The sequence below is a fragment of the Lutra lutra genome, chromosome 9 (genome assembly GCF_902655055.1).
Source record: "Lutra lutra chromosome 9, mLutLut1.2, whole genome shotgun sequence".
In the NCBI taxonomy this organism is placed as follows: Eukaryota; Metazoa; Chordata; class Mammalia; order Carnivora; family Mustelidae; genus Lutra; species Lutra lutra.
Window position 1 is genome coordinate 21288597 of NC_062286.1, and position 18632 is coordinate 21307228.

Genomic DNA, 18632 nt, shown 5'->3' on the forward strand with positions numbered 1-18632 from the left:
TCCCTTCTGGAAACCACCAGTTTGTTCTCTGTGCAAAATCTAATTTCTTAAAGGGGCCAGAAGGTTTTTTTTTTTTTTTTTTTTTTCATTTGACTATGGAAAATTTTAAAGGACTTCACAAAGCCATTCATGTTTTAAACTTTATGGTTGGGTGTGTCATATCTCCTAGACACTTAGGGGACCTCAAAAGCCTTTCTGAAGGGGGCGCCTGGGTGGCTCAGTCTGCCTTCACCTCAGGTCATGATCCCAGGGCCCTGGGATAGAGCAGTGTGTCCTCAGGCTCCCTGCTCGGAGGGGAGCCTGCTTCTCCCTCTCCTTCTGGCCCTTCTCCCCGAACCCCTGCTCTCTCAAATAAATACAGAAGAAATCTTTAAAAAAAAAAAAAAAAAGCCCTTCTGGAATGTGACCACATTCATTCACACCTGCCCCAGGGGCACCTACTTGTGTAGGAGTCTTTTTTTGAAGTGGGTACTCAGTAAGACCTGGTTAAAGAATGGGAGTTGAGGTCCCTAACCCTCTGTTGGTGACCCTAACAGTCCCCTCTTCTGATCTGATCCCTGCCTGGGTGTCTGGAAGGCCCCTGAGGAGGTGAAACTCTGTTGAGTTCTGCAGGCCCAGGGAATGTGGGCAACCCCAGGGCCCTAGAACAAACCATCCACTGTGTGGGGAGTCCCTCCCGCAGGCTCTGAGGAGGCCCAGAGCAGGAGCTTTGACTCAGGAAGAGCTAAGTCATCTCACTGGGGATCTGGCCAAGGACAGTAGTCATTTGGCAACAGCTGTGACTGATGAGCCCTGGCAGGGCTCAGTGTGTAGCCCTGTGCCCCATGTGCTGCCTGACCCCGAGTCATCTGAGGGCCTTACAGATCTGGTCACCAAGCCAGATAATGCCTTCTGCTCCCAGGTCCCCCTCTGATACGGGTAGCCATCAGGTACTCCCAAGGCTTTATCACCTCCTACAAATAAACTAGATTCTCAGGGCTCCTGCTGTGTGGTCCCAGCAGTTGTCCCCCTCTCTCACATGACTTTCATCCTCCAACTCAGACCCTGCCTGCCCTCCAACAGTGTTTCTTCCTGAGGCTGCCCCAGCCTGGGCAATGTGGCACCCTTCCCCCTCCGCCCCTCACCACCTCTGAGCCCTAGGCTGCAGAGATCTCAGAATGTGGCCCAGCTCTACCACCCTCATTTGGCAGAGTCTGTCGTCTCACCATCCTGAGTCTCTGCCCTGAGTTCCTAGCAAGCCCAGAAGCCCCGAAGAGCCCCACCACACCGTAGCCTCCCGCAGCCTCGCATGGAGGCCAGCCTCAGTAACCCTCTGACACTCATGGAGGGCAGGGGTGATGAACGGGTTGACTTGTACATTGTGACTGGTTTATGAAGGCAGACTTTTCTGTCTCGTCCCTCCTTTCCCCTTCGGTGCCGTTAGAGCCCCACATCCAAGAAAGGCGACGGCTGCAAGTTGTTTAGCAAAGCTGAGCATTGAACCTGTAAATGTTTTGCCCAGCACAGGCTTGTCACCAGCAGGTACTGGTAGGGGTTGAGGAAGGCAATGAGAGGAAGCTGGCATCTGGGCCTCACATGAGCAAAATGCTAAGTTCAGTCTTTATTTACCTGCAGTCTTCGCTCTTAAAAGATGATGTCCCAAAAGCTCTCCTCCGTGTCTCCTGTGACGCTGACAGTCGGTGTCACACTCTACCCATATTCCCATTCTGTAGATGAGTCAACTGAGGTTCATACAGATTAAGTAACTTGTTTGAGATCATACTTCAGAGATCAGCTTGGCCTGGGTCCCAAAGGAAAGCTTTTCCCCTGCATCTGTCCCCACCATCTGGGACCCTATCCTCCCTCCCTTAGTGGTCACATCTTTCTCTCTCTCCAGTGATACTCTGAATATTGTGGCATCAGATCACCGGCCTTTCACTACGAAGCAGAAAGCTATGGGCAAGGAGGACTTCACCAAAATCCCGCATGGAGTGAGTGGCGTGCAAGACCGCCTGAGTGTCATCTGGGAGAGAGGAGTGGTATGTTCTGGGGACCCATCTCCACTCCAGTCCTAGCAAGAGTTTTCACTCTATGGAGGGCTGCATCAATGGCTCCCTGTTTCATTCAAAAACAAAACCAAAAAGATATTCCCACCCTCCACCCACTCCCCCAAACAGAAAGTTAGTACAGCCTATTCTAGAAATTTGGAAAATACAGAGAAGTATTAGGGGGGGGAATCCCCATAATTACATACTGAGAAATTAAATGATTAATATGTTGATATATTTCTTCCCAGTTCTATGTGTGTGCTACATATTATTTTAATAACTGGGTTCATTTTCTTTTTATGTAACAGTCTAAAGTGTTTGCCTATATTGGTAAAAATTCTTTTTAAAACATCTTTTTGAGGGGCACCTGGGTGGCTCAGTGGGTTAAGCCTCTGCCTTCAGCTCAGGTCATGATTGCAGGGTCCTAGGATCGAGCCCCGCATCAGGCTCTCTGCTCAGCAGGGAGCCTGTTTCCCCCTCTCTTTCTCTGCCTGCCTCTCTGCCTACTTGTGATCTCTGTCTGTCAAATAAAAAAATAAAATCTTTAAAAATAAATAAATAATAAAACATCTTTTTGAATAGCTAAATAACATTTCCTCCAATGGAAGTACCACATTTGTTCATCCTTCTCTGAGGTTTGGAACTTTGAGCTGTTTCAAATCTTTGCACTCCCAAAGAATGCTGCAGAGAATTTCTTTGTTCATAAGTATATATATTGTCAGCATTTCTAATTATTTAATTAGGATAGGTTCCTAGAAGCAGATTTCTGGCCCAAAGGATATGAACATTTTTAAGGCTCTTCATATATTTTGCCTAATTACTTTTCAGAAAAGATAGGGACTAGGACTTCATTTAAATACCACCTGTTCTCCCCATGAAGGATAAGTATCTTTGGTCTTGACCTATCACAGAGTAGCTACAGCAAAGTAGGAGCCGAAGGAGATTTGACCTTCTCAAGATGAGACCACCAGCACAGGGGGACGCAGGAGTGGCCAAGGAATCCCCCTTCAAGGGAGTCCACGGTGCTCTCACTGGTGGCTGAGGCAGGAAGATGTTTTTGGACAGAACAGAATATATGTCCCTTCATGGATGAAGGGAGGCTACCGACCCCTCTGTAGTGAGCCCATGAGTAGAGCTGGTTGTATAACAGGAGGCTGGTTTCCACCGGGTTAGACAGCCTTTTGCAAAGGGCCCACTCACTGTTGTTGCTGGATGAAGGAGCGAGGAGTGAGCAAGGGGACCGAGCTGACTAGGTTGGCTTGGCTCCATGGTTCTGACCCACTAAAAGTCCACTGGCCAGAGGCAAGGGTGACCAGGGGTTTGAGGCACACGCAGTGTTGGGTTGACTTGGCACTTCTGCAATGTTTCAGGTTGGCGGAAAGATGGACGAGAACCGTTTTGTGGCTGTTACCAGTTCCAATGCAGCAAAGCTTCTCAACCTGTACCCCCGCAAAGGCCGCATCATCCCCGGAGCTGACGCCGACGTGGTGGTGTGGGACCCCGAAGCCACAAAGTAAAACCCCTGCTAGCTTCCAGCCCTGGAGGGATATGGGGTTTGAAGGACCTTATGTTCCCAAACTCTGCAAGCTTCTCATCTTTGCCCGTGTCTAGCATAGAGAAGTCCGCCCCTGAGGTGTGACTCCATTCAACAACTATTTAAAGACCTGCCATGGTCTGGGCACTAGGAATGTGGCAACGAACAAGACCATCTTTCTTTTTTTTTCGAAAGGGCGGGGGAGGGAGTAAGCAGGGAGGGGCAGAGGGAGAAGGAGAGAGAAGATCTTAAGCAGACTTCCCACGCGGCGCAGAGCCCCACGCAGGGCTCAATCTCACGACCCTGAGATCCTGACCAGAGCCAAAATCAAGAGTCAGATGCTGAACCGACTGAGCCCTCCAGGCGCCCCGAACAAGACAGTCTTAAGACCGGCTACAGAGCCTCCCCACGGGCCCAGCTCTTCACAGCGTTTCAAAGCAGCTTCACGTCAATGAGCTCATTTGATATCCATCCCTAAAAAACACTCGTGCTGGAGTTTTTATTTCCATTTTCCTATTGAAGAAACTAAGACCAGAGAGTAGCGAGCTCTCCACATCACAGAGCTAAGAAGCAGCTGAACGGGACAGATACCCTGACGTTCTGGGCTCTCCCACCCACCCCCTGCTTCCCTCCGGGAGGGTGTTGGGTACTCCAGAGAGCACGGTGCTCGACAGTCACACATTAGTGACCACGAGCCGAGTGATAGTACGAAGTGTGTCAGGAGTCACCATGCCGCAGGATACAGAGCATGGTTTTTACTCAGAGATCTGGGCAGGGGAGATGGAAACCGTTTTTTCTTATTAAATTTCATTCAATCACTCAACAGATTTTTAAGTGCCCCTTTTTGCCAGGCACTTTGCCAGGGCACAAGCCAGAAGTGAGCAAGACAGGCAAACATTGAATGGAAATCTGAAAATAAAAAGTTGAATTGAAAAGAAGGTCCACCCTGTGTACCACCACCCGCCCTGGTGCCAGGATACCTACACTCTTTTCTCCAAAGAGCATTCGAGAAGCCGTGTTCTGCCTCCTAACGCCAGGGGACAGGTCCCTGCTGCTGTAGAGGTGTGGCTGTCATTGATCACTATTGGCAGAAAAATCCCTAGAGTTTAGGGGCGCCTGGCTGGCACAGTTGGTTAAGTGTCAGACTCTTGGTTTCAGCTCAGGTCATGATCTCAGGGTCATGAGATTGAGCCCCGCGTCAGGCTCTGTGCTGAGCACAGAGTTTGCTTAAGATTCTCCCTCTCACCCTGCCCCTCCTGCTCACGTTCTCGCTCTCCTTCTCGCTCAAAAATAGATAAATCTAAAAGCAAAAACAAAACAATGCTAGAGTTTAGCCCAGTTGATTAATTTCCTGGGACTACCCTAACCCTACCACAGACGGGGCGGGGGGAGGGCTCACACACCAAAAATTTATATTCTCACAGTTCTGGAGGCTTGAAGACCAAGATCAAGGTGTCTGCAGGGTTCAGGAGAGTTGCTTTCATCTAGGGCCTCTCCCCTTGGGTTGTAAATGACTGTCTTTCCCTTCTGTCTTCATATGGTCATTGCTCTGAGTGTCCATGTCTGCTGTCTGAATTTCTTCTTATAAAGACATCAGTCAGATTGGTTTAGGGTCCACCCGTATGACCTCATTTTACTTTAATTAGCTCTTTTAGAGCCATGTCTGTAAATGCAGGCACATTCGGAGACTGGGGGTGAGGACTTCGGCATATAAATTTGGGGGGTAATACAATTCAGCCTGCAACCACCAACTTTGGGGGTTATTCCTTCCCACTGAGCATCGCCTCCTCCCACTGAGCATCCGCCCCTCCCACTGAACCGAGACCTCTTTACCTCTTCTCAGAGCTTTCTCTCCCACCGCTGCCTCTCCCCCAGGACCATCTCAGCCAGCACCCAGGTGCAGGGAGGAGACTTCAACCTGTACGAGAACATGCGCTGCCATGGCGTCCCCCTGGTCACCATCAGCCGGGGCCGAGTCGTGTATGAGAACGGTGTCTTCATGTGTGCGGAGGGCACTGGCAAGTTCTATCCCCTGAGGTCCTTCCCGGACACTGTCTACAAGAAGCTAGTCCAGAGAGAAAAGGTAAGATGAGGGAAGGAGAAGAAGGGTATGGGACAAGGTAGTAGCCCCCTTTTGGGGAATTCTGTAATGACTGTATTAAATCTCAGAGATGTTCTCTCTCTCTTCTCCCACTGAGTCCTAGTGTCTGGAATGGTCACTTGGGAACAATGGAAAGAGCACAGTCGCTAATGCCCCTGGAGCTAAGGGAATACTTACTACAAGGTGCTCACAGATGTCCCCAACATCTCGCGTCTGGAAGATTCTTGCTCATCCTCTGATGGGATTCCTGGCTTGGCCTAGGTTACTGGAGTTGCTCTTTCCCTGAAACCTCCCCCTCCCTTGTGACTGTGGTAAGGAGGGTGGGATTTGCCGGTGGTTTGGACTGCCCCCCCCACCCCGCCAACACTGCTAATGGTAAGGCCAGGTCTGGAATAGTTCATATCTCAAGGGTCCCGCCCAGTCCTTGGAGTCCATAAGCACCCTGTTCACCAAAATTTGGGGCTTCTCCTCGTTCCCAGGGGTTCTGTCCTCTGAGGAGACAGAGTCACCCTAAGGAAGACTGGCTGTGCTCTGATTGCTCAAGGGTTGACTGTCCAGCCTTATGTTTGAGAGCTGGCCTGGAGAATCTGGCCCAAATTCTTGCTGACGGCTCCAGGTCCTGGGAAGCAGGTCTGACCTCTGGGCGGAGATCGCAGATCATCAGGAGAGAACAGCTCTGACACTGTGACAGCTGAAAGCATTGTGCAGTTTCCTCTCCCCTTCCTGTGGCATAAAGCAGCATTAGTGTGGCCTCAGAGGCTGCTGTCTAGATAGGGCAAGCGTTCTCTCACGACTGAGGGTCCAGCAGCTCTCCTGCTTAGACTCTGGGATGCTGGGGTTGGAATCATGGTACACTTGAAAGATGGTGATGTTTTTTTTTGTTGGTTTTTTTTTTTTTTAATTTCCTCACTCGGCTTCTCCTGTTCTTCTGTTCTTTTTGCCCAGTACATCCCAGTCCTCTGTACACAGGAGGTGCTCACTGTGTGTTCTGAAGGTGGTTCCCTGCAGATTTCTGGTAAACTGCCCAGCTCAGCCTTGTCCATCAGCTGCTGTCTGTGCAGGGGTGAGACCCAGTGAAATGGTCTGTGTGTTTTTCAGCCAGAGAGAGGCCCTAAGTAGCCGCTGGCGGGACCACCTTTTCTGGACACTTCCAGGTGACCTCCCCACCCCCCACCCTGCCCCCCCACATTGTGGTCACTGTCCCAGACCAGCATCAGCTTCCTACTCACAGGCCCTGTGCTCTCCACTCATCATCAGCTCTGGCTTCCAGCAGGGACCAGAGGTATGAAGGACCCTGACTGAGAAAGACTCAGCTGCCGTGTGACTATTCTAGAAATCTGCTCCGTGGTGTCTCAGGAATAGGCCTTTGAAGAGCCGCCTGGGGCTTGGAGCACTTGCCATGAAATGATCATATGACCTCTCCCCTTCAGCCAAACTTCCTTAGTCTCTTGGTTCTCTAGTCTTATGCAAAACCCAAGCTTCTTTACTCGGTGCCTCAGGCCTCCCCTCTTTGCTCCCCTTCTCATTCCTTCCTGGAACTACCCAAAGGCTCCAGGAGCAGTGGCCGCAGCCTGTGCCCTCCCAGCTGTTCCCTGGACACCCACTCCTCTGGCTGGCCCACGAGGCCCCAGCCCCGGAAGGAAGGTTCCACCAGGTGGGATGGGAGGCCAGTAGGCCTTCCCGAACTCTCAGAGCCCTCACCAAGACTTCGTTATTCAGTAGAGGCTGTCTGTACAGGTTCATTCACAAAAACCACAGCTTTCTTTCACAAACTATGGTGCCACCCTCGTGGGCTGGGAGGGGTGGGTAGTGCAAGTTTCCATTCCCCATCTTTGATTATCAGAAGTTTTGTGTGTTTTTTTTCTTTCTTTCTTTCTTTTTTTTTTTTTTTTAGTTTTATTTATTTGAGTAATCTCTGCACCCCATGTGGGGCTCAAACTCACATCCCCAAGATCAAAAGTCACATGTTCCTTTGACTGAGCCAGCCAGGCGCCCCTGATTTCCAGATAGAATTGTAAGTGATCTAGCAAACAGGGAGTTCCAGGTTCTCGAAGGCCCAAGAGCGTGTCCATGACCGCTGGGTTCCTCTTGATTCGCTGGCTGGCAGGCCTTCGAGGTTCCACCATTGCCTGATTCCTTCCCAGTCTCGATGAAGTAAGAGTGACCTCAGTTATCACAGTGTTCATTCCAAAAGCAAACTCAGGGTCTGTCAGGAGGTGAATGGTCCCATCTCCCTTCTGCTCCTCGGATGTGGATAATGGCGGAGGCCTCAGCCAGCCTCTGGAGAGTATACCAGCAAGAGCAGGAAGAGGGAGGCATTCATACCCCGGAATGTCTGACAAAGGGTAGCTGTCATTTTAAGAAGGAAACTGGAAAATAACGTGTTGGTTAGGCCGTGGAGAAATTGGAACACTTATCCTTTGCTGGCAGGAATGTAAAATGGCGCAGCCACTTGGGAAACAGACTGGCAGTTCCCCAAAAGTTAGATATTAGAGTTACCAAATAAGCCAGCAGTTCTACTCCTGGGTATATCCTCAAGGGAAATAAAAATATATATCTACACAAATTTTTATTTGTAGAGCCCAAGAAGTGGATACAGCTCAAATGTCCATCAGCTGTTGAGTGGATAAACAGAATGAGGTATATCCATCCGTGTTCCTGAGCCAGAACAGGAAACAGTACTAACAACTAGTCCACCCTACATACCGAAGCCTTAAAAACCTGGTGCTAAGTGAAAGGATCAAGTCACAGAAGACCGCATATTTTAGGATTCCATATATATGAAATATCCAGAAGAAGGAAATCCGTAGCTAGAAAATCTTATCAGTGGTTACTCAGGGCTGAGGGGTGGGGAGGGGGTGTGGGATTGCTTTTGTTGTGGGGGCGGCCCAATGTTGGGAATATACACCACCGAAACACCACTGAATTATCTACTTGATTGTTTGATTGATTTTTGAGGAAGAGAGAGTGTGTGTGAGTGGCAGGGGGAGTCAGGGAGAGATTGGGAGAGAATCAGGCAGACTCGGTGCTGAGCCACAAGCCCGACATGGGGCTCAATCTCATGACCCCGGAGATCAGGACCTGAGCTGAAATCAAGAGTTGGACACTTAACTGACTGAGCCACCCACGCACCCCTGAATACTTTAATGACAAGTTTCACAGTTGATGAATTATGTTACAATTTGGGGAGGGGGAGAATATCTGATGACAGTTTTGTGGTCTTTCCAAAAAGGATATTTTAGTCAGGAAATAGGGTCAGCAGAGGGCAGAGGAAGTACTGTAAGGCCCTCTAAAAGCCAAGCTCACAAAGACGTAAGATGAACACCAGTTCACAGCATTCCAATCCTTAGGCCAGCTGCCCTGGAGAAGCGCCAGCTTCCAGAACTGGTGTAAATTCAACCCCCAGTCTCTTTATCTGAAGCACTTATTACAATGACAATGTAAGGTTCCCAAATGAAAGCCTGTTCTGTTGCCTGTTGTCACAGCCTTTCTGTAAAAGAATGCATGCATGCAGAAAAAGAAAACCAACAAAAAATCTTTTCCCAAATGATGGGCCCCTAAAGAGCTGAGAGTTGGGTGTGCAGCCCGCACCGAGGGGGCTGCCGGAAGCCGGAGTGTAGCCTGCCAGGGTTGCTGGCTCAGGATTCAGCCAGCCCGAGCTGCCACCCTTCCCCCGCTTCCCTGCCCCACCCCCACCCTGGTCTCCAAAGCCAGGATACCAAAGTGAAGCCCGTTGAATACACACATAGGCTGAAGTTCCTTCGGGAAATTCCCTGTATGTTTCAACAAGATTTCCAGTAAGCAGCCAGCAGCAAGGAGGTGGAGGCTGTGTCCCTGGTGGGTGTCTGGGGTGTAGACCATCTATAGTGTTGCTTTAGACCCTGTGTGCACACTCCAACTCCCTCGGTCCTCCTCCTAGTAGCACCTTTTAACGTGAACAACCGCACGGAAAGGATGTCTGCCATGATTAGGGCTGCTGGTCCTTATGTCCCTTGCATCGGGCCAGAGCAGTTCTGAGAGCTCTGTGTGTATTAATCCGTTTGATGCATAATAGTTCTATATGTAATAGGTGCTGTCATCATCCTAATTTGACAAATAAGGAAACTGATACAGAAATTAGGTAACTTGCATAAGGTCACAGAGTTTCCATGAAGCAAAACTGGGATTGGAGCCCATACCGTCTGGACGCAGAACGTAGGCTCTTAGCGTGATGCCTTTGTGAACACAAAACCAACCAGTATTGTCGTTGGGGCGGGGGGTGCGGGGGCGGGGGGTGTCTCATCTCCAAATCAGCTTTATTTTGCTTCGTTCCCCACAAAGTGGTCAGGTCACGGTAAAAGGCATGGCCTCTTGAGAGTCTGGCGGGTGAGGGGATAACATTGCTCCAGGCAAGGGCGGTACCCCAGAAATCTGCCTGCTACCCTGTTACCCTACCAACACTGAGAGGGAGCAGACAGGGGCCCCCGTGTGCAAGCATGTGCTCGCTCACACACACACACACACACACACACACATTGTTGAGGAGGTAAGAGAATCCTCCACTCCCTGAGCTCCGGACGTAGGGCGTTTTCGTCACAGCCTGTCATCTGGACCCTGAGCAGAGTGGCGACATCAGCCTCCTCTCAGCTGTGGAGGGAGCTCTGGTGGCCCTGGCATCCGGGCTCTGACGGTGTCCTTTTTCCACGTTCTCTCCTTCTCCATCCTTCACTAGACCTTAAAGTTTAAGGGAGTGGACCGAACTCCCTACCTGGGAGATGTCGCTGTTGTCGTGCATCCTGGGAAGAAGGAAATGGGAACGCCCCTCGCAGACACTCCCACCCGGCCTGTTACCCGACACGGGGGCATGAGAGACCTTCATGAGTCCAGCTTCAGCCTCTCTGGTAAGAGCAGGGGCTGCTCTGCCAGGGACCTGCGTCTCCCCGCAGTGGGGTAGCGGGAGCAGAGACCCGCCTAGGCAGGGGCTCTCCGCAGCTTCTCCTCTCCATCTTCTCCCCCCACCCCTTGTCTAGAGAGGAGTGCCGCGTCCCGCAGTACAGACACACCAACATTAGGAGGGGTAGGAGGGTTCTTCCGGTCCCTGGGTGGGCACCAGCCACCCCAAGAGGCCATAGCTGATCGGGTGCTTGGCTTCTAAGTCCAGATGGTTTTTTTTTTCCCTTGAAACCTCTTGAGGGCTGTGCACCCCCACTGCACTCTCTCCATCCCCATCCCTGTTCCCCAGCAGCCTCTGAAAGAGCTGTTTCCCTTATTCCCTTTCCTCCCTCACCTCAGACCCATGTTTGCCCCCTTTTCTGCCAGCAATTTTAATATATGTAATAACACGTATGATACATTGGGTGTGTCTGTGCTCTGGGACTTTGTTTATCCCAGGAGCTCTGCAGTAGTGAAAGGTGGGGGTCGTTGCCACAAAAACGGTAGCACGCCCCCCCGTCCCCCACCGGGGAACGAGCGAGCAAGGCTGTGATGTGGCCTGATCCTGCGCGCAGCTCTGATGGATGCTAGGAGCCCCGCTCGAAGGTGGGAGGACTCTCCTCAAACACGCTGAGCGGCCTTCAGAACCCGACCAGGTGGAGGCCTGGCATCACTCTGTGAGGGCCGCACTGGGACCTGAACAGTGAAAGGAGCAAGATCCAGAACTTTCCACACAGGGCGTGGCATTTATCAGTGCCTACAGGCTCTCCTAATATGAGGGACCGAGGGGGAGGGGCTGCCCGCTGAGCTTCCCCTGTGCCCCCCATGTGCTGGGGGCAACTCGGGTCAAAGGACATATGCTTCCTGTTCTGAGGACCTTGTAGTCTGGGGGAGGGGGGTCCTCTCCACCCTCAGAGCCAGTCGTGTTGCCCACCATGAGGGCCATGGCTGCTTGCACCAGTGACAAGACGTGTGCTGGGAGTCAGCGCCGTATCTGCGGTGTAGAGTGCCGTCCCGGGAGCCATCGGTTCCCACCGTTGCCTGGGCACAGCCCTTCCCGCAGCAGCCAGCCCCACGGGAAGCCTCAGGGCGCCCAGAGCTATGGGCCCGCTGGCCAGTGGCTTCTGCTCCCAACACATCTCAGGGCACCACTCCTCTCAGATTCAGCAAATAGCAGGCGTCTTCCCACCTTCCTTCTTCCCAACCTTGTCTGTTCTGGATGGGCTGGACTGAAGAATGTCCCACTCCCTCCCTGAGACACCAAGCCTCTTTTTCTAAGTCTTAGGATTTTAAGATGCTGGGCCTTTGGGGTGTGGTTCTTTGATTTTCCAGAACAATGGAATGCCCAGCCTTCTCCCCGTCTTACTTAGCGAGGCGTTTCTGCAAAGGTCCACATGCTGACGGGCTGATTTGTGGTCTATGGTCTGTGTGCGCCACGAGAGCCCACGTACCCAGGGTAGAGCATAGTAGGGCAGTTCAGCACAGAGGCCCTGAAGCAGAAAGACCTAGATTGAAATCCAGGCTCTACCGCTGACACACTCCACAATCCTGGGCAAGCCACTCGACTTCCCTGAGCCTCGATTTCCTCATCTGGAAAATGGGATGGAGCTGTGAAGGTTCAGCTAGATCACACCCACGGAGGGTTTACCAGCTCCCCCCGCTAGATGGTGGCTGTGCCTTTACAGCCCAGATGAGAGCACCCCCAAGCTCACCCTCTGTGTCCTTCCCCGCAGGTTCTCAAATCGATGACCATGTTCCAAAGCGAGCTTCGGCTCGGATCCTCGCTCCCCCTGGAGGCAGGTCAAGCGGCATTTGGTAAAGGCACTGACCAGCCCCCCAAGTGAGGACGCACCGCTGCCACCAGCCCGCACACCCTCCGGCCACGGCTGCAGGGGGCGGGAGAGGCTGGGCTGGGCGGCGTACCACCTGAGGGGGGCCACGGGACCCGGGGGGGCCCTCCCCATGTCTGACACGTGATTCACTGTGCTTTGAGCCAACCCCTAACAGGCACTTTGAGATGTGTTCCTCCCGCTGCAGTCCTTTCCTGCCTTGGCCCCGGCAGGCTTTTGGGGGCCCAGCAAACCCACACTATGCACAGAACCCAATGCATAGAGCCCGGCCCAGCCCCTCCTCTCACACCCGCCTCCACCTGCTGGCCTTGGGAAAGCCCAGCCTCGAGTGCCCCGCCCCCTGGCCCACCCGCCAGCTGTCCGGAGCACTTTAGCAGATGTGTGTTGGAGGAAAAGGACCCCCTCCCCCTAAGGAGGCCCTGTGGTCACTTCTCCCAAGTCAGACAGGTGTTGGCTTCCCAGCCATGCCCAGGGTGTCCTGTTTCTCCTGACTCTGTGCTGGCCCCTGTGTGGGTGTGGCAGGGACACTGCACCCTTGGCCAGCTTCTTCCTCCTCCCACCCCAGCCTGGGGGGGGGGGCACGGGCCCCGAGGGGCTCGCTGGGCGGGGCACAGGGCTGGTGCCAGGCGCGTGTACATGATTTTGTTTTGCACGTTTGGTTTGCGCAGTGGTTTGGTTTGACTTGTTTGTGCACCCTGTGAACAATAACGGTGCTTTGTGTCACTAGCATAGCTTAGAAACAGGAGTAGATGTGGACCTAAGAGATGCTGCACTCGACGCCGACCAGACAGCCTAGGGCACAGACCAGGAGCGGGGTGGGGTGCTGGACTCACGGGCCCTTCTTCTCCCCCGCCTGTTATCTTCCAGGCTGCCGCGGTCCCGTCCCAGGCTCTCCTCCTGTCCCCTCCCCTCCTGGGGTAGTTTCCTACATTCTGCGGCCGGCGCCTGGTACGCCAGGCCTGGGGAACTCCGGGAGCAAGAGTCAGCCTTCCCATCTCTGGCTCCGGCCACTCCCAGCACTCACACCCCCAAACACCCTGTTTCCCGTAAACTCCCCCCGCTGGACCGAGGCCCAGCCGCTCCTCCCGTGTGATTGGCAAGAGGCCTCATGCCTGCTAAGAGAGGGAGAGCGGGACTCAGGAGTGAGCGGGTTAGATGCCAGGGAAGGAGGCCAGGCCGAGAACCCACATTGCTACACGGGTGCTGTGGCCGCCTGGGGTCCGCACCTCCCTGTCCCCTGCTCATGGCCTCCGTCTCCTCCCACGTCTGGTTGGGCTCTCCCTGCCTCGGAAGCGTGGGGAGGTTTCCAAGGAAACGCTAGAGGCTGGGTGATCTCCATCCACCCTGAGTGAGCAGGGGGCATCCCAGCCACCCGCCCTTCTTAAGCCTCACCCTCCGGTCAGGGAGGTGATTTCATGTTGCACATTCGCTTTGCGCACCCCGGGCTTGCGCTGGGGCCTCGGGCTAGTGGTCTACCCTGCCCATGTCTTCACTGCTTCACATGCTTTCAAAGCACTTCCGTATATGAGTTCTCCAGTGCCCCACACAACTGCAGAACATGTGTTGTTCTCCCCATTTCATAGACGAGGCCCAGAAAGTTCAGGCCTTCTGACCCCATGAGTGTCCATGCCGACCCTTAAGAGCGGGCTGTCTACCCCACTTGTGGAAAGGAAGAGTGGGTGGCGTTTCTTGTAGATCCCACCTGGGAATGGAACCATCCAGAAGATTTACTCCCTTGGTAGGCATTCTGCTTTGCAGAATTCTGTTTTGCACAGGTAGATCGACCTTTCTTATAAACCTGCTAACGCCTGTTCAGTCGGAGCCAGAACCTGTTAAATGTTGGGGGCTTGCCACGTGGCTTGAGCTGCCGCCACATCCTCCTTTCTTACTCATATTTCTCGCTTAGGAGCTGAAAGGACAGAGACGGTACCCCAGGGAGCAGAGGCAACAAAGGCACTCGTGGGGCGGGTGGCAACCACAGGGACAGTAGGTAGGGATCTGGGCCTCGGAAGCCGTGACACTGACCCCTCGGTCCAGTGTACATCATCATCTTCATCCCAGCCCTTTGCTGGGTCGTGGGCCTTGGGCAGATGCCAAAGAGCCGAGCAGTGGTGGCAGCCAGCGGGCACAGCATCCTTGCTTGGGCTAAGAAAGCTTTACCTTCTCTGAGTGCCTCCGCCCAAGTGATGCACGGTCCATGGGATGTGGCTCTGGGAGGCCGCATCTTGGAGCGGCCCCCATGGGCCTTCCAGTTCATCTTACCCCCCCACACACACACACACATATATCCCCGATCCTTCCACAGACCCCGCCCTTGCCCAGGAGCTTCTAGATGAAAATCAGAAGGAGGTTCAAGGGACCAAAGGAACCATCAGCCCCCGCCTCCACCCCTCTGCAGCCCCACTCCTTGCCCCCATGCAGAGCTCCAGCGAGCTCCATCCTTGGCCCCACTGCTCCTGGTTGGAATGCCAAGGGTCTTCGGTTGCACTGAATGCAGCTCTCAAACTGGTCTTGTACTTGCTGAATAAATACTGTTGTTCTTGCCTTAGCTGCTCTCTAGGTTTGTGGGATTAAGTTACCAGAAAATTGTGCTCCCGTGTGTGCGTGTGTGTGCGTGTGTGTAGTGCTAGGAGTCCACAGTAGGTCTCTGTCAAGCCAATGCCGTGAGGAAGGCTTTTCCAGTACTCACCCAGAAACCACAGAAGCACGCGAAAACCCAAACCCCAGCTGCCCGGGAGGCAGGCACGGCCTGGGGTCGGGTCGGGGCCTCCAGCACCCAAGTGACTTCTCACTCTGTAAATGTCATGGTGCTACGACCGTGTCAACCCCAAGACGACACATGGTCCTGTGCTTTGGCCACCTGTTTGAGGCAAAGACAAAACAGCCCGACACATTGTGTTCTGGTGCAGGTTTGTATTAAACTGTAGCTACTTCTCACTTGGTGTCGGTTGTGTTTCTTCAAAGAAGAGGGAGTCTGGCAGGGGATCCTCCTCCCCTGTCCCAGGGGCGAGGCTTCAGTTGCTAAGAAAACTCTGCTTTAGTTCTTCACTCCTGCTGCGTGGCAGGTAGCCTCTCACTGGGAGGTCAGAGAGGAGTCTGCAGAGAAAAACAGCTGAGAGGTGGGAGCCTCCGTGCCCAGCACTCAGGGCTCTGTCCTCCTGGTAGGAGCAAAACCAAGGCTTTTAGGGTCAGATAACCAGGACAAGGTTGCTGAGTTAACGGAAACAGGGGTAACTGGGGGAAAGCATTACTTACAAAAGGTGAGGGGAACGGGGCTTTCCCCACTTACCCTTTGTTCTCTGTTCTTGGCTACCATTTTGGCAACCCATAGACCCCTCTTCACACAGTGGAACTCTTGGCCGATGGAGCTGTGGCCTCACAAGATCGCAGGATGGAGGGCTGTCGCAAGGCCAGTGTGTCTGCAGGACCTTCACACTGCTCTCTGGTTCTCCAGAACCACTACCCCCCTCCCCCATTTTGGATTGGTCTACTGGACCCTCCAACCCCTTCCACTTGCACCAAGACTGCCTTCTCTCTAGATCTCAGCCCAACGTTGGAAGGGATTACTGGGTCAAACTCTCCCACACCAAAGAGTGAAATTGTTGTTTCCAAGTACTACAGGGTCACTTGTACTTATTTCTTAGCCCCTAAAGATCAAAACCCTAATGAGGGAATTTTAGGCAAATGTATAAAATTGTTGGCGGCAAGGGAATTTTCCCAGCTTTCACCAAATAAACAACCCTGCAAATAAGGCCATGACTGAAAGTAACACCTGGGGCGCTGCATTTGGGGCAAAGCACTTGGCTTTCATGAAATGAGCTGTATGTGCTAGTTCCAGGGCAGGGTGGGGGGCCAGGGGCTCTCTGAGCCAGACAGAAACACTATTACCTGGCTTGCGAAGGATGCCGAGTCCCTGGGATGGGACTGGGCCAAAGTGTCTGTTACCCTGATTTCCCATAACGTGAGAACACACCAGAATTTGATCAACTGCCAAAAATCCACGGCTTCAAGCCTTTGGATGAGAAATAACGTGGCCATATGTTTGCCAGGCCATGTGTACCGTATGGGGTGGTTGATAGAGAAAAAAATAAAAGCTACCCAGAAAGACACAGCAGGCCTTTGTGTGTATGTAGTTGTGAGAAAATAAAAGACCACAGACTTTAAAATAAGGCAACCTATTAAGACCATTTATAGGATTATCTGCATTCAGGGAAACCTCACCAGCCAGCCACTAGGCAAATTTCACTTTCAAGTCTCTTTACTCAGAACTACGGGAGGAATTTTTTTTTTTTTTTTTTTTTTAAGATTTATTGGAGAAAGAGAGGGAAAGAGAGAGTCAAGCACAAGCAGGGGAGGGGCAGAGGGAAAGGGAGAAGCAAACTCCCTGCTGAGCAGGGAGCCTGATGCAGGGCTCCATCCTGAACCCCAGGATCATGACCTGGGCCAAAGGCAACCATTTAACGGACTGAGCCACCCAGGTGCCCCCAGGAGGATGTTTTTGCAAAAGTATAACCTAACACTAAGAATTGCCTTGCAGTTGGTGGAGACAGGAGAGTCTCATGACACCCCAGGTATAAAGAACAAAGCTCATGATACACAGGGAGGGGAGACGTTATATTACTAGATTAATAAAAGATGATTTGATAGTGTTGCTATCACAACACATTTCAAACACATTTGAAAGGGTTTTAGTCCTTCCCCACTAAAACATGGAAGGATCTAACATTCTGTGGAGACTTGATAACCGTCTTACAATGAAAGCCCATTTCTTCATTTCCTCCCCTGGTTTATTTATGAACCACACAGTTATACCTGCCAGGGATCTTGTCCTGGTTGTCACAGGACAGTTCTGGGTTAAGTCTATTGCTCCAGAATAATTATGAATCATGCCCCCCACCCCTTTCACATATGTCATGCTTTGGGCAGTAAATCCTACGGCCACCTCATACAGGCCTGTGTATTCGCCTGGCCATTTATATGCCTGTCCCAGAGGTAAAAAGTTTCCCACGGCTAAAGGATGAGGGGCAGGGCATCATGGGAGGTGGGGAAAATGGGTTCTTCTGCAGCGAGTGGGGACAAGGGTATCTTGTGACAAGCGCTGAGTCTTCACAGCTCTGGGAGGTTTCAGGAGGTCTCAGTGGTTGTGGATACATCTCAGTGGTGAAGGTCAGGGGCACTTCCCTAAACTCTTTAGCTTATAAATTTTCTGTTCCATTAAAAATGACCAGACTATCAACTTTTACCATTTTTTAAAAATTTTTATTTATTTATATGATAAAGACAGCGAGAGAGGGAACACAGCAGGGGGAGTGAGAGAGGGGGAAGCAGACTTCCCATTGAGCAGGGACCCCAACATGGCACTCCACCCAGGGACCCCGGGATCATGACCTGAGCTGAAGGTAGACGCTTAAGGACTGAACCACCCAGGCACCCCTACCATTTATTTTAAAAGGGACTTCGATCCCATTGATCCCCTTAATTGAACACTTTGCAACATTTCTAACTACCTTTGAAATTCTACTTCCTTTTAAGAATCTAAGTGCTAGGGGTTACCTGGGTGGCTCAGTGAGTTAAAGCCTTTGCCTTCAGCTCAGGTCATGATCCCAGGGTTCTGGGATCAAGCCCCACATTGGGCTCCCTGCTCAGCAGGGAGACTGCTTCCCTTCCTCTCTCTCTCTCTCTCTGCCTGCCTCTCTGCCTACTTATGATCTCTGTCTGTCAAATAAATAAATAAAATCTTTAAAAAAAAAAAAGAATCTAAGTGCTAAATGATTATTGCCAATCTAATCAATGAAGCCCATAAATATGTGAGCTTAGAGGTTCATTAGATGTTTCACTGCCAAACAAACAGATTTCATCTCGTGAAGTCCTAAATCTTAAGGTACACATTTTAGTTATGAGGTACTCCCTCTTAACAGGCCCCCATTTTTTTTTACAGGTATGCAAAATACCTAATATGTACAGATTCTCTTAACACAAAATTGTCAATACTATGGTTTGGGTTCATTAAATCTTCCTTTTCTCAATTGTATCCTTTGCCAAATCTAAGTTCTCACTGGGCTTTGGCTGGAAGTCCTGGCTCCTAAGAGGATGGGAGGAGGGCCTACTTCCTCGCCCCACTCACGTGGCTCAGATTTCCAAAGTGATGTTCCAGATTTTCACTTTACCTCTCTCCGGTCCATCTACACCAACCACAGAGTTATTAGTGT

The 18632-nt window shown here is 51.9% G+C and overlaps 1 protein-coding gene across 4 annotated transcripts in view; it reads left to right on the top strand.

Moving 5' to 3' along the window:
- DPYSL5 (dihydropyrimidinase like 5) overlaps positions 1-15360 on the top strand; it is a 93512-nt gene extending 78152 nt beyond the window's left edge. For all 4 annotated transcript variants that reach the window (XM_047746799.1, XM_047746800.1, XM_047746798.1 and 1 more), the window contains exons 9-13: positions 1877-2018; positions 3398-3540; positions 5437-5644; positions 10374-10542; positions 12307-15360. In XM_047746799.1, the coding sequence (XP_047602755.1) occupies positions 1877-2018; positions 3398-3540; positions 5437-5644; positions 10374-10542; positions 12307-12392 (748 nt within the window). In that variant the 3' untranslated portion in view covers positions 12393-15360. The remainder of the gene's footprint in view (positions 1-1876; positions 2019-3397; positions 3541-5436; positions 5645-10373; positions 10543-12306) is intronic.
- The last annotated feature ends 3272 nt before the right edge of the window (positions 15361-18632 follow it).